Source organism: Rhyacophila brunnea, unplaced genomic scaffold (genome assembly GCF_057557595.1).
Source record: "Rhyacophila brunnea isolate RB1 unplaced genomic scaffold, BYU_Rbru_1.0 scaffold_7, whole genome shotgun sequence".
Lineage (NCBI taxonomy): Eukaryota > Metazoa > Arthropoda > Insecta > Trichoptera > Rhyacophilidae > Rhyacophila > Rhyacophila brunnea.
Genome location: NW_028233339.1, coordinates 28091418 through 28117700, shown reverse-complemented (window position 1 = coordinate 28117700; position 26283 = coordinate 28091418). Strand labels below are relative to the sequence as shown.

Genomic DNA, 26283 nt, shown 5'->3' with positions numbered 1-26283 from the left:
TGGCGCCATCAACCCCCAATCACCGTGCATGGTCGACGGCAAGTGTTCCAAGCGTTATTCACGAAATTTGACGGCGGAGACTATCATCGCCAACGATGGTTATCCACTGTATCGGCGGCGTTCAAACTCCCAATACCAACGATGAAATCACGCACTATCAAGTTGGTCCATATATGAGCTGCAATGAAGTGATTTGGGGTATTTTCTCATTCCCCATTCCCCATTCATGAACGTCATCCCACTGCTGTACATTTGGCGGTGCATCTGGAGAATGGTCAACGAGTTTATTTCAACGCATCGAATGTTGCTCAACGTGCTGAAACACCTCCAGCGACAACATTGACCAGTTTCTTTTCGATTTGCCAAAGCGATAAACCGTTGCCGTTAAACCTTCAAACGACTGAAAAACCGACATATTTACAACTGAAGGTTGGCTCGGTAATCATTATGCTTCGAAATCTGAACCAACCAAAACTATGTAATCTATTTCATTTTGATTTGATTTTGGCAAATTTATTGAACTTAATTCATTTTAACTTAATAAAAAAAAAATTAATGCAGCTTATAAGTTAACACAAGATTATTGATTCTGAGGCGGTACGAAGTTCGCCGGGTCAGCAAGTTAATATATAAATCAAAGTCGGGTTAGTTACACCATTTATAACTCAAGAACGGCTGGACCGATTTTTATGATCTTTGATTTGTTGGATTTATCTCCGCCCCGAATAGCAGAATAACTATTAAAACATCGGATAAATCACGGAAAAAATAAATTATGAAGAAAATTCATTTTCTCATATATTTTGTATGGAACGGCTTTTGACTGATATCGATGAATTTGAACAATGAAGCTCGCGCATTCGAAAATAAAAGAAAATCACAAAAAAATTAAATCTGTATACAACGCCATCTCTGATACATGACAGAAACAATAAACAAACAAACAAAAGAAAGAATGATAGTCGAAATGTCTAACTGTCAATGGTGTAGTGTGCCCAATATTTCGTGCTGCATGTCAACGGCTCAATTTACTTGAAAACGATACTCATTGGGACATGACAATCGCTGAAGTAATTATTGTTTCTGCATCTCCAAGTCAGACACGCACATTATTTGCTATCATTATTTCGACATGCTTCCCATCGAATCCACATTAACTGTGAAACAAGTACAAGGATGAAATGTCAGAAGACATTTTACATTGAATTCGTGACAGTTCAGGGAATCTCGATCTCGGGGTGAATGAGTAGATCCATAACCTGGCTTTGCTTTTGATCGAAGACATGTGTTACCTCATGTGCGGCAGTTTGTTAGTCAAGTTAGGAATGCCAACGCCACATCGTGAAATAAACGACTCTTTCAATCTAGAATTGGAACGTGAATGTGAATATGATTGAGATGCATTTAACCAATCAGTTCGAACGAATGTACCACTGTTGAACCCCCAACAGAAGGAAGTGTACGATACGTTAATGAAGGCAATTGATGATGAAAATGGTGGCTTATGTTTCCTCGATGCGCCCGGTAGAACTGGGAAGACATTCCTCATGTTCATGATTTCGCCACTGTTCGTGCGAGATCCGAAATTGATGTAGCAGTTGCTTCTTCCGGGATAGCGGCCACGTTGCTAGAAGGATGCTGAACGGCTCATGCAGCATTGAAATTGCCATTAAACCTTCAAACGACTCAAAAACCGACATGCAACATTGCGAAACACTCAGCAATGGCCAAAGGTTTGGAAGCAAGTAAAATCATCACCTGGCATGAATGCACAATGGCGCACAAACGCGCATTGGAAGCACTCATTCGAACTATGAAAGATCTGCGATCAAGATGTTTTGGAGGCGCAATGATTCTACTATCTGGCGATTTCCGCCAAACACTACGAGTCATTCCAAGATCGACCGCTGCCGATGAAATAAACCCTTGCCTCAAATCATGGACTCTGTGGCGCTATGTGAAGAAACTTCAGCTGACGACAAAATATGCGTTGCATTGCTAAACGATCCATCTGCCGAAGATTTCTCCAAGCAATTGCTGACTATCGGTAACGGCAGTGTTCCTGTCGACGAATCGAATGGATTGATTTCGTTACCGCTGAATTTCTGCAATTTCGTCTCAACGAAGGACGACCTCATCAACAAAGTGTTCCCGAACATCATTGCTAACCACGATCAACAAATCACAAGGCCAATCCTTGAGTGTTTGTGGCCTGAATCTAGAAAATGAATGTTTCTCTCAAGGTCAATTGTACGTAGCATGATCACGTATCGGCAAACCATCCACTTTGTTCGTTCTCGCACTTGACAACAAAACGAAAAATGTCGTATAGCACAAGTTACTTCAATGAGGGGAATCGACCCGAGTGCAACCCATCCACCAAGTAGTTTAACAGAAAGTAGTGCAACAATGCTACGCGAATCATATCTATTCGCTTCAGTAAAGCAAATTTAATGCCTTGCTGCCACGTGAATTATATTCATTTCAATGTAATTAAAATACTTTTCATTTTGATTTGATTTTTGCACATTTATTGAACTTAATTAATTTTGAGTATTCATAAAAACTGAATTAAATTCAGCTAATAAGTTAACACAAGATTTCTTGATTCAGAGGCGGTACGAAGTTCGCCGGGTCAGCTAGTTAATAAATAAAACAAAATATTCAATGTGTCTTTCAAAGTAAAAACTGTTAGTGCTAGTTAATGACATTCATTATTTACATAGATTTTATATTTCATTTCAGAGTTAAATATATTTTTAAGAATACCAAACAAAAAATTGTATTTATATGAAGTATGTAATGGAGTATATGTAGCAATTTTGTAATGTTATATAATTTTAAATATTTTCCAAAAAATGAAGTTATTTGGAAACTGTGGATTGGTGCAGTCGGACGGGAGAGCTGGGTGCCATCTCAATATTCTTTACTATGTGTGGGAAGCATCTCTTGGAAAATAACTTCGTCAGAGGTGGACACATTTTCCGGCTGGAAGAGTCCTCAATACCATCAATATTTTTTTGTATGAATAGGTATATTCATGTTATATATGCAGGGCTTCTCTGATACTATTATGTGAAATAGATAAAATATTGTAATTAACTATATAATCAAATTTTCCACATACCTACCTGTATTTTGTGTCTAATAGGTTTATATAAACAAGTAATTTTATAAACAATATGTATGTCAAAAACGAACCCATGTTATATTTTTATTTCATAAAATATTTTCAAAATACACATGTAGGTGTAGGTAGTATAATAAACTTTTGTTTGGTTTGTAATTAACTGAGTAATTATTTGTGTTTTTTTTATTTAACAGTTTTATCTAAACAATAATACTGTTATTTTATAATATAGAAGAATATGTGAAAACAAGATCATATCTTTTATTCCAAGATTTACGCATTTGCTAGTAACTGATTTGTGTTTAATTTTTCAAAATATTGTGTTGTTATTAAAAATAAAATACTTCTATTTATTCTTTCTTACCCTGAATCCCAATAAACTTTTTATTGCGGAAACTTTTTATAATGAAAATACGTTTATCATAAATTGGTTGTAAGCTGAAGTATTGATACAAAAATATTCAGTGGGGCGTTTTTATGTCCGAGTACGGCCCATTTGCAGCAAAGTGTAACTAATTTCATAGAGATACAACTTTGGCTCACAAAACGAGTACGCACTGACATTTGTGTGCTTTCTCTTTGGGAGGAGTCCAATCTCTTTGGTAAAAACCAAACACTATTTTTCAAATACCTAATATAAATATCAAGTGATAGTAAGCCCTAGTGACGGAATGGTCGATAAAACAAAGATTATGATTTTCATGATTCATGACTATTGTCGGTACGGTCAGTAGGTAATACCTCCGATAATAATTCTCCAATAATAAATTAGTGTTAAAGAAAACAATATTATTCCTTCGCGATATTATAATACACCGTTAATAAAATGATACACAAAACTGATTGGACAGTGATCCCTTTGCGGACAAAGTATTATTGTAATAGGAAAATACAATCATTTTTTTTTTACACTGGCAACAGTTGCTACCTTTGAAGCCGTGCTCATACCTGTACCTGGCAACACCGCTGTATTTTCCACTTTGGAATATGCCACAGTCGAAGAGGGTGTATTTTAGTAAATTTTAAACAATGAATATTATTCTGTCTTATTTATGATATTCGGTTGTTGTTATGGATAAAGCAAGATCTCAGCTCCTGCTTAATTAAATAGTATTTGACTGTCAACAACAATTATTTTTATTATTTACAATGGATACTAAACGGGAAAAACGCGTTCACAAGCTCGTATTGACTGGTGGTGAGTATTATCAGCTATTCTATTAGAGCACATGGCTGTGATATTATTTAAGAATTCATCTGAAATTCTTTAATACACGTGTAAAATAGTGGTGACATTAACAGCAAATGGATTTCACTAAAAATTTTAATAATTCATTTATATAACGTGATTAATAAATAAAGATAATAATGTCTTCGAACTGTCAACTTACAAGTGAAATAGTGTGCAGTGCATTAATTTGTTGAAAAAAAAGGATGACTTCAGCATAATATATCTGCATAAAATATAAGTCATTGAAATTTTAGTAATATATTCCATTAATCATCAAAAAAATGGTATGGTGATTAATGACTATTACCATCATTTTGCGCAATCTAATGTGGACACTTCTTACCCATTTTATTTTTATTAATTAACTGATACATACGAAGTGAATAAGTGAAATTTGTTATATTATTGTTTAATTGATATAAATATTACAGTTTTAACTATAAACATCGTAGTTCACGTGCTTCGTGGTTTAAAATATTCGCATCTTCCTGTGTTAAATAATTACTTACACATTCATTCATACGTATACAATATGATTAGTTTTTATTTGCAAAAATAATAGGTATTAATTATTGCTATGATTTCCTAAATAAATTAAGAGTGATATGTATCGATGTGGTTGATTTTAGCGACATAGGTAATTCATTTTACTATAATATTTTGCATTGTGGTATTTTACACAAAATTTGTCTAAACTAAACCATAGACTATATAGGTATGTCTAAACTATTATTCTAATTCTATTAAACTAGTATTCATTCATATAAAATATAAGTTTATTATTCACTGGCTTATTGAATACAAATATGCACTCATAGTTTATAATATAATATTATACCTATCAATAAATAAAATATCAGCATCGAATTTTGATTCGTCTATTTATTAAAGGTTTTCATGCACATATTTGTAATTTTCCATAATATACTTAATTAAATAACACCAAAAATGTCTTTATGAAGCTAGAAAGTAGTATTTTTTTTTAAATACACATTAATAAACAAGCAAAAAAGGGTAATCTATTAAAATAACTATTACTTCTTACTTTGTTTTTGTTAAAAACATCATATCGTTGTGTCAGACAACATAATATTATTTCTCTTATAAAAGCATTGAACACAATTCAATGTTGTGATACCTTGTAAGGTGAGATAATTTGACATTTGTTTTGGTTGCAATCATGGGTAGTTTTAACAAAGATTTGGGAAAAAGGAGTTCTCAAAACTAATTGTGAATGGTGATTTTCTATATTGTCACAAATATAATATTATAACCATAAACCAAAATCTATTAAGATCGCTTGCAGTAAAGTTTGAAATGTAAAATTTAATAGAATTTGACCAAATAATATGTGATTGTCAAGGAAAAGGGTATTACTGATTACAAAAAAGATACTTTACTTCAAAATTACTTAAAAGGTTGTTGTTTTAGGCTCTCCAGTATGTAGGTATTAGGTCTGTGTACAATATGCCATCGTAAATGAGCCATGATCCAAAGTAAATAAATTTTTAGCTTCAAATCAAACGCTGGTATTTTGATTAATGAAATTTTCAAAACATTATTTTAATTCACATTAAGCGTAATGACAAACTATACTACTGCCTATCTAAAATTTCAGGCCCCTGCGGAGGCAAAACTACAGGACAATCACGATTGTCTACCTTCTTTGAGAACCTAGGATGGAAGGTGAGCTTTTATTACTAGTCAGTTGTTTGAATCCCATGAAATAATTTATTTTAAATGTATGCCACACAGTTTGCATTTCACATTTTTGATCTCTTATTGTTCAGATCAATAAGTTACTTACATTTAATCATTACATGATATACTTTTATAATATTTTATTAATTTCCATGAGCTGTGGCATACTTGTTGTGAATATTATATTGTTTGGAAAGCCTTAGTAGGCATGTATGTGGCTCCACAATGCGTTTATTTGCAGGTATTCCGTGTGCCAGAAACTGCTACCGTACTTCTCAGGTACGCACACTTGACAACGCAAGCAAAACTTACTTATTTCTCTTTTATATTTCGATGAATTGATATTAAAAAAATCCAATTATCAATGTTATGATAGGGTACATTTTTAAGGGGACTTTTTGCTATTAAATTAATTCTAATGAATTGAGAAGTAACTGCATATAAATAAATAATATCCATTTGTTGCTCTTGTATGTCCATTACATAGTAATTTAAACTTATTTCTAATTACTTTATAGTTTTTAACTTAAATTTGTAACTTAAAAGGATATTTTTTGTAAGAAATTGATTGTTTATTTTTGAAAGTATCCTTTAATATTGAATTAAAATAGGTATTCAAATATCAAAGTTACGGGGTTTCAGATTGAATTTATATTTACAGTGGCGGTATCAAGTTTTCAGACCTTAGTAAGGAGGAAGGTGAGTCTAAAATATTTTTATTAAAAACTCATACAGCCCCACTAATAATTAATTAATTAAGCAAGTAGGCAAAGTGAATAAAAATAAGTAAAATGTTCTTGTACCGATAGTAAATTTAATAATTACACAGTAAAATCTGCCAGCAGATTCTAATAAATTATTGTACTATTTTGTGGTTGCTGTTGATCTCCAAGCATCGTTGCATTAATCATTTATATTTCACACAATTCTTATAATAATTAATATAAATATATTATATTTAATAAAGTACACTAGAATCTCACTTATCTGGCACTATATAAAACTCGATGGTGCCGGATTACTGAAATGCCCAAAATACTGGAATGTATAGAAAACTCAAAAAAAAACTATATAATATATTATACACTACTACATATTATGAATAATTTAATAAGTTTTATGACTAGTAAGTAGTTTTGCTATTTCCTACTACTATTTGCTACTCTCCGTGATTTACACAAAACCAACATTTCTTTAAGTAATGCTGGGTTGCCGGATGTGCCAGACTTTTTAAGTAGGTACCGGATTAGTGAGATTCTACGGTACTACTTTTGTATATTTTCAATTAAATAATATTATCCAATTAATAGATATTATTTATTAAACATGCTTGAGCTTAAAGCGATTCAATACTTTTGTTTACTGTCTTCATAAAATTGGATACATTTTCATATTTTATTTTTTATAGAACCTACCATTATTTTTATTATTTCACTTCACTTTTATTTTGAATGTATTATTTCTCATTCCTAATATTCATATCTATAAAAATATGTAGGTAAGTAAGTAGGTAGGTACTTACTATTTATTTCTGAAATACTTTTAGCAAATATTATGGCTGTTTGCCATGTACCTACTTTTAAAAGACAGATAGGTTAAAAATAAATATAAGGTTCTTAAAAAATAAAAACAAGTGAGAATGGGGGTCATATTAATCTAGCTTGAAGACACACATTTTCATTAAGACAGCGAATGAAATCAAGCAATCTCATTTTTTTTCACTCAGCCTAATGCTTACTAAACAAAAACAATATTTATCTATGATATTTAAATTAGATATTAAGTATATTTTGAATAATTATGGCAATGCTTATTTATTGTTGATCTCATTTTTTCCATTCTATTTTATTTTTTTTAAATTAATAAACTGTATCTACATAATGATGGATTATTTTTTTTATTGTACATTTTTTATTTAATATTCTTATGATTATTTATATATTATAGCGATTTATTATTATATAGTTTTGTGCATGAACAGCAATGCAATGTTGTAGTGGTTTGGGTCATGTTTAGTTTAAAACTTATTGTATAATACATATTGTTTATTTAAAATCTTCTGAAATTTCACACATCGACTACATATTATATTAAAATACAGTATCTACGTATGTTTTAAAATATATTTATTTCTTATGTCAAAACAAGATACATTACAAAAATTATAAATGTCCATGATTCCTAATGGACCAAGGCATTCTCCGTGCTGAGCTCCAAATCGATTTCGAGTTGGCAGCACCTAAACGATTTTAGTGGTACAAAATTGTAAAAAAAGTATGTTTTCACGTAAAAAATGTGTCTAGCTGTATCCGAATTAATAATTAATATCGGGTCGTTAAAAATCGTTTTTCACAGCTTAGAAATACATTTGTCAAACATCACATAGGTACTTACATAATTATAATCCTTATTATTCTGTTTGTTTGACATTTCCCGCGTTAGTTGTATTCAGACAAACGTTTCATAATTCAAATGTTGTACCGATAAACAATAGTTCAATGAACTGGTTTAAAAAAAACTTCGGTGTCTATGGTAAATGTCGTCGATTTATTATTATCATCTTAAAGGGTACCTACCTACCTATTCTCTCATGTCCATAAACAAACTTCCACAATCATTGTACAGATCTAAGAAAATGAAAAGAAATACAAATTTTAATAGAGGTCGATCAAAACATATTGCAATTTAATTATTATCCAATAGTCAATTGTACGAAGTGGAATAATAATATTATATTTTACTGATACTGGGTAGTTCCAATATCTACTTAATATGATTTGTCTTATTAGTGCCAAGGATAGTGTGATCTCCACTGTCAAAATCGAAAACTGATTATGTATGATTAGGTATTATTGATTAATAAACTTTCTCTCAATGTCTTATTAATACGCATGTTTGCCGTGGCAATCTTGCAAATAGCTTGTACCTATAGAATATTCGTCAGTTATTATTGACGGGGAATATAAATAGTTTTTGAATATTAATTAAGTATTGCGAATATTTTCACTAGACAAATTTTAGAATATTACTGGACGGGCAGGCACGTGCTATTGCTTATTTTACGAAAATAGACCGCGGCATTCTTACTTTGTCTACGGCTATTTTGAGAATTTCCCGTTCCCAAAAGATAGAGCAGCGTTCCCAGCAAAAACTCACGTATCTATGAGCTGCAAATTTTTATGGTAAAACATTGAAAAAAAACGAGTTTCTTGTACTTACTTATTTTACTCCATTGCTATGTTACCCTGAGAAGAATATCAATAATCATGTTTTAGCTTTATTAAAATATTGTATACTATTCAATACTACGGTGGAATAGTGGCTGAGCCTGTCTCTGAAGTTGTGGATACGAGTTCGAATCCCGCATCAGGCAAAAAATTATATGTTGTTTTTTCAACTTTATGCAACTTAATGCGTTGAGAAAATGGTTAACAACCACCGTTTCCCATTTTTTTGTAAGGTTGCATCAGCGTTTACGTGGTTTCTTAAACGTTTCTGGATCTTGATGTTGAACAGCTGTTTTTAGCTACTAATCATTAGAATATTTTGCCACAAAGGGTTTGCGATTAACCGTTGTGATGGTGGGCCTATTGCCCCATGCCTAAAACAGCTCTCAACATCACCATCTCGGTATTGTAGAAATAGCTAAGAAGCGGACCATCACCAATGTAGGTATTTGTTTTAAAATTTACTTTAATAATAATTATTCAGGTGCTGAAGATCGAACAATTAATACAAGTGCACTTGTAACCAAGTGTAAATTCAATTCAAAGTTGAACACTCGACTGTAAATTCTACATAACTATTTTCAATATTCTAATGATCATTTAATACTACTTTACGAAAAGATATTGATATTTCTTTATGTTTATTATTTTAAGTAAGACAAGTCAGGCCAAAGCATTCAAATTACATAATACTAATAAAATGATACACATGATTCAATAGAATGTAATCCTATGTTAGGGCTAGGGTGTTTTTTCGTATGAAATAATATGTAATTATAGTATGTAGGTATATTTGAATCATTTCTTTAGTTATTGATGAAGTATGTAGCGATGTGACTACTGCCCTTAATCGATTTTTACATTATATATCACTTATACTGCCTTAATAATCCTCGGTCGTTGGACGTTTACAAAAAAATCGTCGTGCATTAGATGTTTGATTTAGGGATTTAGATTTAAACTCGTTTATATTGATAAACATAATGGACCAAGTTATCTGGTCACTTCTAAAACGAAATGAAATCAATCTAGATAATGAAAATGGTGATTCATTTTTTTCTGAACTATGATATTAATAATCTATTGAATGCTGTGTGCGTTTGAACGGCATGTTTTAAAACTGAGATAAGTAATAGAAAATACCTGGGTATTATATTTTGAAATGAGACTTTAAAATCCATTGGAACGTGTCGACTTTAAAGATAAGTGCCATATTATACCTAGTAGGTCTTAGATAAAACCTAAGTAGTAAAGCATTTACTATTTAGTATAAATAGTTTAGTCCAGGGGTAGGAAATCCGTGTTTACAGCCGCGTTAAGTTAGCTGGTAGGTACCTAATAAGGCCGCATTTGAACTTCAATGAGATACACGTCATTATGTTATTAAAATCTAGCTAACTAACGTAAAAAATGAAAATTTTAAAATGTGTTATAATTAAGTTTAGGACCGATAAATTAGTGTTCTTGCCTATCCCTTTAGGCGATTTATTTTCGTAATTTGACGTAATTAAAAGTCTATATGACGGCGAAATTTTGTTAATTTTAAAGTTAACTCACATTTTAATAACTCTGGCGTGACTGCTTGTTGCAGGAAATGATTTGAATGTTTGCTTTATTTAAAGCTTACTATAATACGAACAATAAAAATGAAATGATTTATTCGGCAAAATTTGGATTTATTCAAAAGGCCTACATGGCCGCAGGTTGCCGACCGCTGTCTGGTCACTAAAACGTGGTAACCGGCGAGATCACAATATTTAAAATGTCAGATACGTATTTTAAAACTCATTTAAAGAGCATTAAGTATAGATACCGGTTAACTATATTATATTATATTTTACATTGTCAATAAAATTAGTGTCTTCTTTCGAAAGGGTTTTTTTTAACACGAAAATCAAGATTTATACACTTTTAATATACTTTGGGGCTCCGATGCGCCCTTAAACACTGTTCCGTCTTTGTCATCATCACTGTAAACACCCCTTGTACCGGAATCAGTGGACCCGTGCAATAAAATGGTAGCGAGCGCAAACAATAATATCTAAAGATTTTCTTTATATATTATTATATTTCAGACTAGACGAGTCCTCTTTAAATGTGTATACTACGCGATACTCCCTTTTGCTGTGTAGTACGAAGACGTAGCGTTGTAACTCATTGTACCTAATATATAATTGTAATAATAATATTATTATGGAATTAAAAAAAAATATTTTGTTACCAAAATGCCAGGTGTGCTCTCGGTAACTATTTACAGAATTCAGCTGTCAGCTGACCCTAGTCAATATTATGATATGATCCAATTAGCGTGTCTCTACTTATTTGTTATCGCGAAAGGCTTCCCGTTATTGAAGTAAAAATAAAATTCACATTAAAGGTAAGGGGAAAATTTCAGATTATATTCTTAGTTTGTGAAAATCCGCCACGTGCACAGTGACGATTCTCCATAATCTAATATAAACTGCATTTTGCATTATTACCTACCTATAACATTTCCAACCTAGATAATATGGCTTCGCACTATAACTAATATTATAATATGCATCTGTCAGATTATCAAATTTTATTTATGACGACGATCGATCTATACCAGTGATGGCGAACCTATGGCACGCGAATTTTTATGTTGAAGAAAAGAACAATTAGATATAATAATTTAAAAAATGTTTTTTTCTTCAAAAAATGACGACAGCCATGCTTCGGTTTTTAATAATATCTACCAAACGATGAGCAAACGGAAACGGCCAAATTCGTGCATAAATGAGAGATCATTAGACAGATACTCTTCAAGAATAAGCATTACTTTAAATTAAAATTTCATATGTCGTCCTTATGTTTTATGCGTCACACATAATATTAAGTATTGCACTGACCTCATCAGGCGGCAGAGGAAGCCGCGCCGCGAACGTCTGATTTTGATCGATTTACAATGCTTGAGACCACTGTAGCGAGAAAATTTCTCAACTGATCGGAGCAATTCTGGCGTCAATTTGTGCGTAAACTAAGTAATGCAGTAATACTCAAAAACTTAATTATAATTTTTGAACTTTTTTAATAGAATTTTTTTCCCTATGAAAAACTGCTCGGCACGTCAGACAGTCAAACAATAATATTTGTGAAATTTTGGCACGCGTACGTAAAAAGGTCCGCTAACCCTGACCTATACGTTACTTGTTATTGAAACGGAAAATATTATATTATAAATGTTTTTTATCAATGATGTATATTATGCCCTATGCTAGGTATTTTTGCAGTGTTGCCAGGTAAAATTTTCAAAATTCAGTATAATGGTAAATGGATATGGACGTCATTGTAGTTATTGATTGGTATATCGTCGCCGTAGATGTCAAGGGAGCCAGTCCACAAAATCATAATGCTGAGAAATCGGCGCGCAAAGATTTTGTGTGACAAAAAAAGGAACAGTTTTTGTTTTAACTTTTTTATTTTTAAAGATAGAATTGTGAAACTTTGAACGTAGATACTTTGTGATATTATCTTTTTATTATTTTGAATGAATAACTAAAAAAAATTGTATTTTAAAAGTTATGTGTGTTATATCTCTTGACCACTGAATATTGACATGTACAGTTGGCATACTTGTGCGGTAGTCAAAAGAGTTAGGCCTCTTATGCCTGTTGAACACTGAGAATTTGTGGACAAAGCACTAACATTTTGTGGATATACTCTAAAGAAAAGTCTATTATTGACCTTTTATGGTGCCCACCTTAACCTAGAATCTACCTGATTTCATTCAGTATGTGAACATAGTCGTCTCTAAACAAAAAGTTAGCTTTTCAAAAATATAATTACATTGTTGTTTTAATTTAATCAAACGCTTTTTTTGTAGTACTTATTCCATTTTTAATCAATAAATTAGGACCGGTTTCATCCGCCTCAGAGGGACATTTTCAACTTGTTCATTTCAGTTGAAAATGTCCCTATGAGGCGGACGAAACCGGTCCTAATTTATTGATTAAAAGTGGAATAAGTACTACAAAAAAAATGCGTTTTATTAAATTAAAACAACAATACAATGCAGTTACACCATGAATTGACAGTTAACAAAATAAAAGAAAAAAATATATAATTACAATTAAGTTACAATAAAACTAGACACACATTTTAATCATCTCCATCGCTCTCTGAGCTGCTGTTTTTCTGAGTTGGACGATCTTCAGGCTCCAAATTTTTATAGAAGTCGTGATAGGTTGACGGAATGCTACCTTTTTGGCATAGTTTTGACAGATCTTTTAGTTTACCTTGGTCAATTCTAGGTTTGGAACTGTACAGCCTTGGTACTTCTAGGGTAGGTACGTTTCGATGCCGTCTTCGCTGGATTTGTAGTGACTCAAAGTTATTCTGGCTCAATTGGTATTTATAAAAGATAGTCGTGGGTTCACCTTTGCGATATTGGAACCACTTTACCTTTAGCCACTTCATTTTGTCTCCATTTTCCGACAGAGTTTTATTGGTCATCACTTGACTGCAATATTTCTTGTAATCGAAGAAGTCGGAATATTCCATTTCCACAACCTTATGGTAGGGGTTACTAGTTTTCGCGGTACGGGCGACCATATACCATCCTTCTGGTGTGAATACGTCCACTTTCCTTCCTCGGGCCTCTATTGTGGAGTGCACAGAATCGCACTCCATTTCGGAGTGCCCTGATTCCATAAATTTTTGGTTTATTGTGTTGATGGGCAGCTGTTCCACGGCACGTAATAACATTGTAGATACAACTGAGTTGCGATTTTGACCTGAAGCTGTATCCGAATACAGAGTTACTTCTTTTTTGGGGCCTACTGAAACCAAGAGCTTCCACAGGCACGTGGCGACCTCCGAAGCACCCTTTGTACCTGCACCTTCATGCCACATGTAGTTCGTCGCTTGTCTAGTAGCCAGGTCATACACTGTGAAATTGTAGGTTTTCAGCTTTTTGGTATAATACAACTGTCCTACTTGCAAACTTGGAGTCAACAATATTTTTTCCAGATCCATGGTAAAGCAACTAATTGTTGGATCACACATAGCTTGGGCCTTGTCGATTTTTTTGTGTTCTCTCGCTTCCTCTTTTCGAGTCAAGTGCAGTTTGTATTCCTCCTCGTCTTTTGCCTTCTCTTCGTCTGACTTGTTCTTGTACTGAGTACAAAAGTCACACTGATCCTTTTTAGGAGTGTGAAAGCCGTAGTTAAATTCTGTGACAAAGATCGATTTGTAGAAGCCGTGCTTTTCTGGTTCAACATTATGCTCCTTGCAATACTCTACATAGTCCATGTAGATACGAGTCTCGCTCAAACCAGAAGGCAAGTATTTTCTCTTACTGCTGCTCCGGCAGTAATGGGAAGCAACTACGGGCAACGATTTGATGTGGTCCCTGATTATGTTCCTCACTTCCTCTGGTTTTTTGTTGGGCGGTTCTTTGTGACCTCTCCGATCTATATCAGTGACACCTGAAGGAGTCAACTTTTTCATTGCATTTTCAACTTTTTTGCTCGAGATGTCATATGTCGCCAAAAAGAACTGTTTGCACACTTGGGCTCTCAATTCATTACACATCACAGAGTATTGCAAGGTATACTCTCGTTTGGTGCAGTCTCCATGGTACCTTCGTTTCACTGGGATACGATTTATACTGTTACCAATGAAGGCCCATCTTGCTCTTTCGGAATCCAGACTCAGATAGTCGGCCAACATTTGCTCCCGCTGTGATTTTCCTATTTTGGATGTGCATTTATAATGGCACTTACAGTTAACTTCTCTTATCGCCCTTGCTCGAATTTTTTTTCCGGATCTGCTTTGATATTCGCTGCCTGCCATTCTCAATATCTTTTGTGAATTCCGCTTCCACATTTTTGGGTTTCGCTTGCGTTTCCTACTTAAATCATCTGTAGTCTGATCTGTAGAAGTGGGGATGGATGATACAGGATTGTTACTATGGTTGCTCTCGGTTATTTCAGAAGTATAAGTTCCTGAAACATTAATGTTGTGTTGATAATATGCAGGTTCCTGCTGGCATGACTCATTTGAATCTAGTAGTGTTGGTGCCAGGTTGACGTTCCAATCTGTAAAACAAAACAAAGTAGTTTATTTCTTTGAAACTACCAAGGTAAATATTAATAATTTGTTATTAGCAAATGACTCTCTGATGGTCACAGGTTTTAATCAAACCAACAATTATTGATAACCAACAAATTAAAATATTGACCTCCCACGTGTGTGCTTGGAGAGACATTTTGGAGCTCTGTATATATGGCTGGACCAGCAATCTTGTCCGGAGCTTGCATATTCAGCTCGAGGTCTGCGCATCCAGCTTGTACGGCATTCCCGTGAGAGTCTGTAAAAGAAATAAAACTAATACAGCTTGCGCACACATTACTCATTGCTGTCAAAGCAGCCTGAATCAACATTTTTAACTAGTAAGTGTTTTTAGCTCAATATTTCATCGACACTTACCTTTACGGGTATGTTGATTAGTAGAATTTAAAACGGCTGCAACCATTAGTCTCCCACGTGAATAGTTCATTATTTAGCACCTTTTCTCACTGAATCACAACTGAATACAACAATCACACTAAATACACTGAATAAAAATGCTTACAGTCGCAAACCCAAAGAAAAAAGATCACCAAATAAACCAACCGCAATGTTAGTATGAATAATATGACACGATACAGGTGCTGGCGTGAATAACCCGACTCGCTAAACTCAGTTTTCTCTGTTTCTTATGCTGAGTTAGAGCAAGACAACACTATAAATCTTTGTCGAATGTGAGCCGAGGCGTGCGTACCGGGCCACAGATTGAGCGGGAAGTCCCAGTGGTCAACAGCGTTAAGTCACATAATCATGTGAAATTATTCGGAAGTCAAAAGACTTATGCGGCTTGTCGTCATTGACTACTTTAATGTATGTGTGCTAGGTCTATTGGCAATTTACAAAATACTCATACATAGGGCTTTTTGTGGCTCAAATCCATTGACCACGGCATCTTTGATGGTTTTAAAATGCTTTTGTGTACTTAACTCATTTTCGCCAAATGTGTGGCTTGACTCCCTTGACATCTACGGCGACGTCGTCGCCGTAGATGTCAAGGGAGCCAGTCCACAAAATCATAATGCTGAGAAATCGGCGCGCAAAGATTTTGTGTGACAAAAAAAGGAACAGTTTTTGTTTTAACTTTTTTATTTTTAAAGATAGAATTGTGAAACTTTGAACGTAGATACTTTGTGATATTATCTTTTTATTATTTTGAATGAATAACTAAAAAAAATTGTATTTTAAAAGTTATGTGTGTTATATCTCTTGACCACTGAATATTGACATGTACAGTTGGCATACTTGTGCGGTAGTCAAAAGAGTTAGGCCTCTTATGCCTGTTGAACACTGAGAATTTGTGGACAAAGCACTAACATTTTGTGGATATACTCTAAAGAAAAGTCTATTATTGACCTTTTATGGTGCCCACCTTAACCTAGAATCTACCTGATTTCATTCAGTATGTGAACATAGTCGTCTCTAAACAAAAAGTTAGCTTTTCAAAAATATAATTACATTGTTGTTTTAATTTAATCAAACGCTTTTTTTGTAGTACTTATTCCATTTTTAATCAATAAATTAGGACCGGTTTCATCCGCCTCAGAGGGACATTTTCAACTTGTTCATTTCAGTTGAAAATGTCCCTATGAGGCGGACGAAACCGGTCCTAATTTATTGATTAAAAGTGGAATAAGTACTACAAAAAAAATGCGTTTTATTAAATTAAAACAACAATACAATGCAGTTACACCATGAATTGACAGTTAACAAAATAAAAGAAAAAAATATATAATTACAATTAAGTTACAATAAAACTAGACACACATTTTAATCATCTCCATCGCTCTCTGAGCTGCTGTTTTTCTGAGTTGGACGATCTTCAGGCTCCAAATTTTTATAGAAGTCGTGATAGGTTGACGGAATGCTACCTTTTTGGCATAGTTTTGACAGATCTTTTAGTTTACCTTGGTCAATTCTAGGTTTGGAACTGTACAGCCTTGGTACTTCTAGGGTAGGTACGTTTCGATGCCGTCTTCGCTGGATTTGTAGTGACTCAAAGTTATTCTGGCTCAATTGGTATTTATAAAAGATAGTCGTGGGTTCACCTTTGCGATATTGGAACCACTTTACCTTTAGCCACTTCATTTTGTCTCCATTTTCCGACAGAGTTTTATTGGTCATCACTTGACTGCAATATTTCTTGTAATCGAAGAAGTCGGAATATTCCATTTCCACAACCTTATGGTAGGGGTTACTAGTTTTCGCGGTACGGGCGACCATATACCATCCTTCTGGTGTGAATACGTCCACTTTCCTTCCTCGGGCCTCTATTGTGGAGTGCACAGAATCGCACTCCATTTCGGAGTGCCCTGATTCCATAAATTTTTGGTTTATTGTGTTGATGGGCAGCTGTTCCACGGCACGTAATAACATTGTAGATACAACTGAGTTGCGATTTTGACCTGAAGCTGTATCCGAATACAGAGTTACTTCTTTTTTGGGGCCTACTGAAACCAAGAGCTTCCACAGGCACGTGGCGACCTCCGAAGCACCCTTTGTACCTGCACCTTCATGCCACATGTAGTTCGTCGCTTGTCTAGTAGCCAGGTCATACACTGTGAAATTGTAGGTTTTCAGCTTTTTGGTATAATACAACTGTCCTACTTGCAAACTTGGAGTCAACAATATTTTTTCCAGATCCATGGTAAAGCAACTAATTGTTGGATCACACATAGCTTGGGCCTTGTCGATTTTTTTGTGTTCTCTCGCTTCCTCTTTTCGAGTCAAGTGCAGTTTGTATTCCTCCTCGTCTTTTGCCTTCTCTTCGTCTGACTTGTTCTTGTACTGAGTACAAAAGTCACACTGATCCTTTTTAGGAGTGTGAAAGCCGTAGTTAAATTCTGTGACAAAGATCGATTTGTAGAAGCCGTGCTTTTCTGGTTCAACATTATGCTCCTTGCAATACTCTACATAGTCCATGTAGATACGAGTCTCGCTCAAACCAGAAGGCAAGTATTTTCTCTTACTGCTGCTCCGGCAGTAATGGGAAGCAACTACGGGCAACGATTTGATGTGGTCCCTGATTATGTTCCTCACTTCCTCTGGTTTTTTGTTGGGCGGTTCTTTGTGACCTCTCCGATCTATATCAGTGACACCTGAAGGAGTCAACTTTTTCATTGCATTTTCAACTTTTTTGCTCGAGATGTCATATGTCGCCAAAAAGAACTGTTTGCACACTTGGGCTCTCAATTCATTACACATCACAGAGTATTGCAAGGTATACTCTCGTTTGGTGCAGTCTCCATGGTACCTTCGTTTCACTGGGATACGATTTATACTGTTACCAATGAAGGCCCATCTTGCTCTTTCGGAATCCAGACTCAGATAGTCGGCCAACATTTGCTCCCGCTGTGATTTTCCTATTTTGGATGTGCATTTATAATGGCACTTACAGTTAACTTCTCTTATCGCCCTTGCTCGAATTTTTTTTCCGGATCTGCTTTGATATTCGCTGCCTGCCATTCTCAATATCTTTTGTGAATTCCGCTTCCACATTTTTGGGTTTCGCTTGCGTTTCCTACTTAAATCATCTGTAGTCTGATCTGTAGAAGTGGGGATGGATGATACAGGATTGTTACTATGGTTGCTCTCGGTTATTTCAGAAGTATAAGTTCCTGAAACATTAATGTTGTGTTGATAATATGCAGGTTCCTGCTGGCATGACTCATTTGAATCTAGTAGTGTTGGTGCCAGGTTGACGTTCCAATCTGTAAAACAAAACAAAGTAGTTTATTTCTTTGAAACTACCAAGGTAAATATTAATAATTTGTTATTAGCAAATGACTCTCTGATGGTCACAGGTTTTAATCAAACCAACAATTATTGATAACCAACAAATTAAAATATTGACCTCCCACGTGTGTGCTTGGAGAGACATTTTGGAGCTCTGTATATATGGCTGGACCAGCAATCTTGTCCGGAGCTTGCATATTCAGCTCGAGGTCTGCGCATCCAGCTTGTACGGCATTCCCGTGAGAGTCTGTAAAAGAAATAAAACTAATACAGCTTGCGCACACATTACTCATTGCTGTCAAAGCAGCCTGAATCAACATTTTTAACTAGTAAGTGTTTTTAGCTCAATATTTCATCGACACTTACCTTTACGGGTATGTTGATTAGTAGAATTTAAAACGGCTGCAACCATTAGTCTCCCACGTGAATAGTTCATTATTTAGCACCTTTTCTCACTGAATCACAACTGAATACAACAATCACACTAAATACACTGAATAAAAATGCTTACAGTCGCAAACCCAAAGAAAAAAGATCACCAAATAAACCAACCGCAATGTTAGTATGAATAATATGACACGATACAGGTGCTGGCGTGAATAACCCGACTCGCTAAACTCAGTTTTCTCTGTTTCTTATGCTGAGTTAGAGCAAGACAACACTATAAATCTTTGTCGAATGTGAGCCGAGGCGTGCGTACCGGGCCACAGATTGAGCGGGAAGTCCCAGTGGTCAACAGCGTTAAGTCACATAATCATGTGAAATTATTCGGAAGTCAAAAGACTTATGCGGCTTGTCGTCATTGACTACTTTAATGTATGTGTGCTAGGTCTATTGGCAATTTACAAAATACTCATACATAGGGCTTTTTGTGGCTCAAATCCATTGACCACGGCATCTTTGATGGTTTTAAAATGCTTTTGTGTACTTAACTCATTTTCGCCAAATGTGTGGCTTGACTCCCTTGACATCTACGGCGACGATATATTGATATAATCAATGACATTTGACACATTTGGTTAGTTGCAAAAAACACCACCGGAGCGCCACTATCTAATTTGACCATTGCATGAGCTAGGCAGAAAAATTACTGCCGAATTCACGCACTCGGCAGATAATTTGACTAATTCATGAATAAGGCAACGGGCTTGCATTTTTCATGAATTTGGTAAAATTTTGCCGATTTCATGTAATACGCAATTTCACACATTCGGTGTAACATATATATTTCAGTGGACACGATTATCAGGACTATTCTAGGAATTTCACCATAATAATATAAGCACTAACCTAAGTCGCAGAAATAGATAAGATTACAGTTTGATTGAAATCAAAGTATTTTACTATTTAACGATTTAGACAGTACTTCACTGAAACGGCAAATAATTTTCAACTATATTTTGGGACTGGCTGGCAATCGGAGAGCGAAAGTCGAGCTGTGAACACGTCAATTTGTTTTGTGATGGCGATGGGGGAATTAATTCTTAAATCGTTTAAAGATGACTAAAAACGTTACCCATTTACTTGAAAAAGAAAACATGTCAATGAATATATTATTATTATTAGTAATAGAACAATAAACATAACATTTAATGGACGCATGTTGACCTTTTATGCCAAATTATGTTTTGTTCTGCACGCGTCATTTGCACAATCGTCGCGTCGCGTAGTCACGATCGTTTTAGACCGTGCCCCAGCTGAAGTATAGCCTTAATATAACCTTTATAAGTATTCATGTACACTAGCGATATCTTGATAACTCGATTAATAAAATTCTCAATTTTTTGTCAAAAAATGCGTCAGTGTATTTTTCTTCTTCGTTGTGTGTCTTCTCCTATGCGACGGTTGACAATCTCCAACTTTTTAAATTTTTTTAATTAATTAATTTAATCACAAATTATGCTCTTATGAATCTATGTCTTTTGACCATTTTTAAAATGTGGAATAACAACCTAAGAAATACCACAACATTAGACATTACGAAGAGTCAGCTAAAGATATTCGCATTCTGAAAGGCTGAGAAAATAGGAACAGTCTGCAGTGACGTCATGTGGGGGCAGACATGCCATGCGTTGCTACTTAAGGAATGCTTACTATCATAACAACATTTGAACGCAGTGGCGGTTTTCCATAGAGTGGCCGCTTCGTTAGGACGTATCGACATCATAATTTGAAGAAATCACAATCACAATAAAAATGGGACGGTACGGGGACGACATTCTTAGTCTAACTAGGAACATCACTGATAGTCTGGATAAGAGAAGAGATATTATTTACTTGAATATCGTGATAAAGCATACGTATATTATCCAACATTGAAGATAGTGATTCCTTATTTTAATGATGCCTTGTACATCGTCCAGACAAAACGTAACATCGTATTATGCGCGTGGAAACATTTGACTTCAAATCTTTCTAGTTGAATGGGTTGCAGGTCTGCATAATTAAGATACTTCAATTTACTTCATTTATGTACGTAAATTAGGTGATAACACCTACCTTAAAAGAAACCAAACTTAAAATTTCTGTCCCGATGTTTGAATCGATATTTTATTAACCCAATGTAGGAAATTGTATATATTGTGCTAAATTTTAACGGTAACCTCTCGCGTCACATACGCTTATCTATGAATGTAAAATCAATGCTTCGTTTTAAAAAAAAAAACTAATATGAATACTTGCGGAAACTGATAAGCGAACTGGAATAACCCAACAGTTGTGTAAACTTGTCTGTAACATTATCGACCATTTTAATATATTAAGACTATCCCCCTCAATTTTCTATGGATGTTTTGAAACATGTGTGTATATTTATTATTAAAGTGTCTGCTTACAGGTAAAAAGGTTTTAGACGCTAGCATTGATTGATATTATGTTATTTTTCAGATAACAACCTTTATCATAAGGAAAATAGAGAATGCACGCATACCTTTAGGTACTGTTTAGGCATGGGGGTGGCAACTCTAATAATTTAATGGGGAATAATAATAACAAATTGAATGGAGAACTGTTTATACTGTAAACTTTTTAAAGCAAGACAGACAGCAAACACGAGCATTTTTTTTTATTTTCAACAATTACACATATTTATTCGGTCATTCGTTTCCACACGAGATTTTGAAATATATTTTAAATACAAAGTAATATTGCAAATCTGCTGCACAATCAATCTTTTGCCTACGTTTTTTTTAAAATTTATATACGCAATTCAGTGATCGCATATTGCATCAGCAAAAAAAAAGAAATATCGTCATTTTAAACATAAAAAATAAAATACATATTATCATTCCAATATCAAATTATATTTATATCAAATATAATCTGTACTGTCAGATATTTTTTCCTCAACGTTTTCAGTAAATGTCTTCATAATATTTACCGATATTACCCCAGTGTAATCTACCTGTACTATGTAAACGGCGGTCTGTTTGATCGGGCGTTCGGTCAAGGTCATGTAATCTCCTGGGTCACCACTCACCTTTTTCCCGACCTCCCGGTGCTGGAAATTTGTTCCACATTAGGTGACCTTATTTCCCTTACTAACCGAGAATGCAACAAGTTCAATATATATGTGATATTCTCTATGCCGCCATCACTGCATGTGCCCTACAAAATGCACTCTGTCCTGCATTTTGACCGGGATTCATTTCGCGCTGTCCTAATTTCAGCCTGTTTTGCGTTGACCCTGATTAGGTCAAGTGCATTTCACGTTTATTTGAAATGCATACAATATAGTAAATTTATTACGTTCGAAATGATACGCCATATTATTGTTTTTTCTTTCAAAGAATCGCAATCGATAAAATATAATATGTTTCAATGGTTTCTAAGAAGAATTATTAAATTAGTTGCAAGCCGTTTGCATTACACATTCATTCGTGACAAGTTCACTCTTTATTATCTGAGATTTATTTTATGGGACTTGCATTAACGATTGATGTGACATGCCAAACACAAGTTTTTTTTATGCAACGAACCATTGTTATTTAGAAGTAATATTTAGATAACTATCATATAAACGCTCAAATAACGTCAAAACATGCCGCCATATTTAAGAAAACACGTAAGAACAATAATACTTTTTCTGTGTTTCTAATATTGTTAATGTTTTGAAATCGTAAGCAAGTGTTGTAATATAACACGTTCATATTATGAATCCCTTTAGGATTACTCCAAACTCTTCATAGATAATAATATATTATATTTTACGACACAAATTTTAATAAAAATCAGATTTTATCACCAGGCCGATAAAGAAAATTTTTGTTCTGACTTTGCACATGTTTTAAAACATATAGTACCTAGAATTGTATAACTCCATCATAATATAACACATTTTGTTTTATTTTATGTTGAGAATTCCGCGTTGAATAATATAATCGTTCCATTTTCAGTGATTTCCATCTTTGTCACCGTTCTAGTTACAATTGCCGTGAAAATTGATCTGGCGAAAAATTGCAATTTTCATATAAGTTGGTGCGAGTTTTCGTTTTCTATCTGTCTGACCAGCTCACAGTACGAATCTACGAAATCATTTTTAAAAAATATACCTCACGAAGGTACAGATATAATTTATGTTATAGCTCTGCAGTTTATCTTCAAAAGTTACATGAAAGGTATAGCATAGCGACTGGACGTTTTTATATTTTATTTCAATGTTATTGGATGGGTTCTTTTCGTGCTTCATGTATTTTATAGAGACATCATTTTATTGATGAATATTACAGAAAGTATTTATGACTGCAACTTCAATACTTACATTATGTAGGTACATAGCCATAATAGATAATAGTAAAAAAAATATTCATCTATATATAAAATATCTAAAATTTTACCATTGAATCGTATATAATTTTGGATATTTTATAGAAAGAAGAATATTCTTATTATGGTTTGGTATATACAGAGCTTAATGAATTTTCTGTAAGTAATAATGCATTCATAATTCAACGAAAACAAGTAAATATGACTGAAAAAGTGTGCAATATTTTTCACAGATCGGCAATAACATACCAAAACTATTATGGTTTGGTTTAGGCAGGGTTTAATGGATTTTTAAAAACTAACCAACAGTGTCTGCACGAAAGCAAATACGTTTGACTGAGAAAGTATGCACTATTTCTTAACAGCCTACCTCCACCCTTCCCCACTGACATATACCATATACCCACACAAAAGATTTCAATGGAGTACGTTGTGATTAAACTTGTTTTGTAAAAATATAAATATATTTTATAATAGGTGTTTTGTATTTCCAAATACTACCTACTTATAATTTTGAAAATCAGATATAATACCTTCTACCCAAGTGTTATAAAAATGATTTTGATTATAAATCCCTTTACAACTTACTGAATCTGTAAGTATTGACAACTTTCGCTTTGTTGGTTGGTCAAATCTGTTTTTTTAGCATATGTGAGGTACGCTGGTATATTTTGTGTTTCTCAAGGGGTACTAGCATCTTGTAGGTTTGGGAAACACAGTTTGTTTATATTTTGAAACGGAATTCCCTGTACCAGTCACATCTTTATCAACAGGATTGATTTTATAAGTATGTATAACTAACTTCATACGAATGACGACATGCAATAATTAATTAGTCAACTACAACCGTAACGTCATATTATTATTATTATCATGTTACAGTTTTAGACCATGATCTTGTATTCGCAAAAACACGAACCAAAATTAAACAACATTTTTGTTTACATTATTTATGTACAATGTCAAAATATAGCGGATGTATGACATTGACAGTAGATTCGGTAAATAAAACGTATTTTCGGTGGAAAATAGTCGTATGCGATCAATTTACGTTCGGTTTTTTGCATTTAAAAAAAGGTAATAGGTGTGCGAGCGAAATATTACAAGGTTGTAAGAACCGTTCTGTCCTCGCAATAAAATCGGAAGTGTTATTAAAATCCTCAAAAGTAATAAATATCATATTTGAATAAGCACCACCTACTTGTTTCCTTGCATTTTAAAAATGTTCGTTTTTGTTCAGCACGTTTACGAGTATATTATATTAGTCTTCGGGTTCTGTAGGGATTTGCACTTTTGTACGTAATTTTAATAATTAAAGTAAGTTTACGGATTGTAAAATTTTACATTAATCTATTATTAAAATTATGAGCAGAATATTATGTTTGTAATTAAGAAACCAGACGTCATTTAAAAATATTTGCCATTTTTGTTAACCCTAGCTAACCGAACAATAATAATATGAAATGTCAGACAGGTAAGAGTTCCCCGAGATTTTGCTGAATATTTCATCCGAAAAAATGTTTGGAATTACTGTTGTACCCTCGTGAAAAGAAGTGCTTTCATGTAATGTTTACAATGTTGTCACTTACTTTTAGCTTTTAGTTGCCAGTATCGAACACATTACCGTTATGTTATAAATAAGGCAAAAAGAAAAATCACAAAAATTACTAAGAATTAAACAAAAGGGGATAATTGAATTACGTAATTACACAATGATTGAAAAGACATACATTTTGGGTCATATATAATTGTGTTGACCGTGTATTTTCACTTTCATCGTCATGCCATCATTATCAGGAGATAATTATAGATTTTTTTAAATTTTTTTAGAGAATTACTTACGGTTTTCCCATTAGTATGTAGGTAGATGGAACATTTGATATGTTTCGATAGTGGGACAACATTTTAATGTAAAATAAAGAACGCACATTCATTTGTACGCTGTCGTTTTGAAAGTGCTTCGTAATGAATCATTCATTGAATATTTACATTTTATACGGAAATGGAGATAATAAATTATCGTGATTGAGGATTTCCAGTAAGGCTACAACATCTTCCCACAGTTTATATAGTCCCAGTACATGTTTTATAGTATTTTTTACATCTGGCGATATGATATTTGAAAGAATTTTCATTGCCGACCAATAAAAAAAGACAAAATAACAGAGTGAGTTCGACGTCTTTATAATAATTATAATAATGAAATAAAGCCGAATCAAAAAAAAAAACTGGCGGAGATTGTTTACGTTTATAACATACATAAAGTCAATAATGATTTATTACTAGTTTAAGAACAATCGTAGTAACTCATACAGTGCTGATGACACGGCTGCCGTGTCGGCATTACATGGCCATCAGATATACCTAATTAGCATGTTTTTTTTAAATGTGGTAATTAAATATTA

The 26283-nt window shown here is 33.8% G+C and overlaps 3 protein-coding genes across 3 annotated transcripts in view; 1 reads left to right on the top strand and 2 right to left on the bottom strand.

The window, feature by feature from the left end:
- Positions 1-4107: 4107 nt before the first annotated feature.
- The window catches only part of Ttd14 (TRPL translocation defect 14), a 54060-nt gene continuing 31884 nt past the window's right edge, over positions 4108-26283 (top strand). Inside the window, exons 1-4 of the mRNA XM_085957456.1 lie at positions 4108-4328; positions 5980-6047; positions 6304-6341; positions 6724-6761. Coding sequence (XP_085813582.1) covers positions 4280-4328; positions 5980-6047; positions 6304-6341; positions 6724-6761 — 193 coding nt within the window. The 5' untranslated portion in view covers positions 4108-4279. The remainder of the gene's footprint in view (positions 4329-5979; positions 6048-6303; positions 6342-6723; positions 6762-26283) is intronic.
- Positions 12744-15585, bottom strand: LOC147064688 (uncharacterized). Its single transcript, XM_085957455.1, has 2 exons — positions 15495-15585; positions 12744-15351 (listed from the first exon to the last, which is right to left on the bottom strand). The coding sequence occupies exons 1-2, from the start codon at positions 15571-15573 to the stop codon at positions 13412-13414; spliced, it is 2019 nt and encodes a 672-aa protein (XP_085813581.1). The 5' UTR covers positions 15574-15585; the 3' UTR covers positions 12744-13411.
- LOC147064687 (uncharacterized) lies at positions 16482-19323 on the bottom strand. The gene is made up of 2 exons (XM_085957454.1): positions 19233-19323; positions 16482-19089 (listed from the first exon to the last, which is right to left on the bottom strand). The coding sequence occupies exons 1-2, from the start codon at positions 19309-19311 to the stop codon at positions 17150-17152; spliced, it is 2019 nt and encodes a 672-aa protein (XP_085813580.1). The 5' UTR covers positions 19312-19323; the 3' UTR covers positions 16482-17149.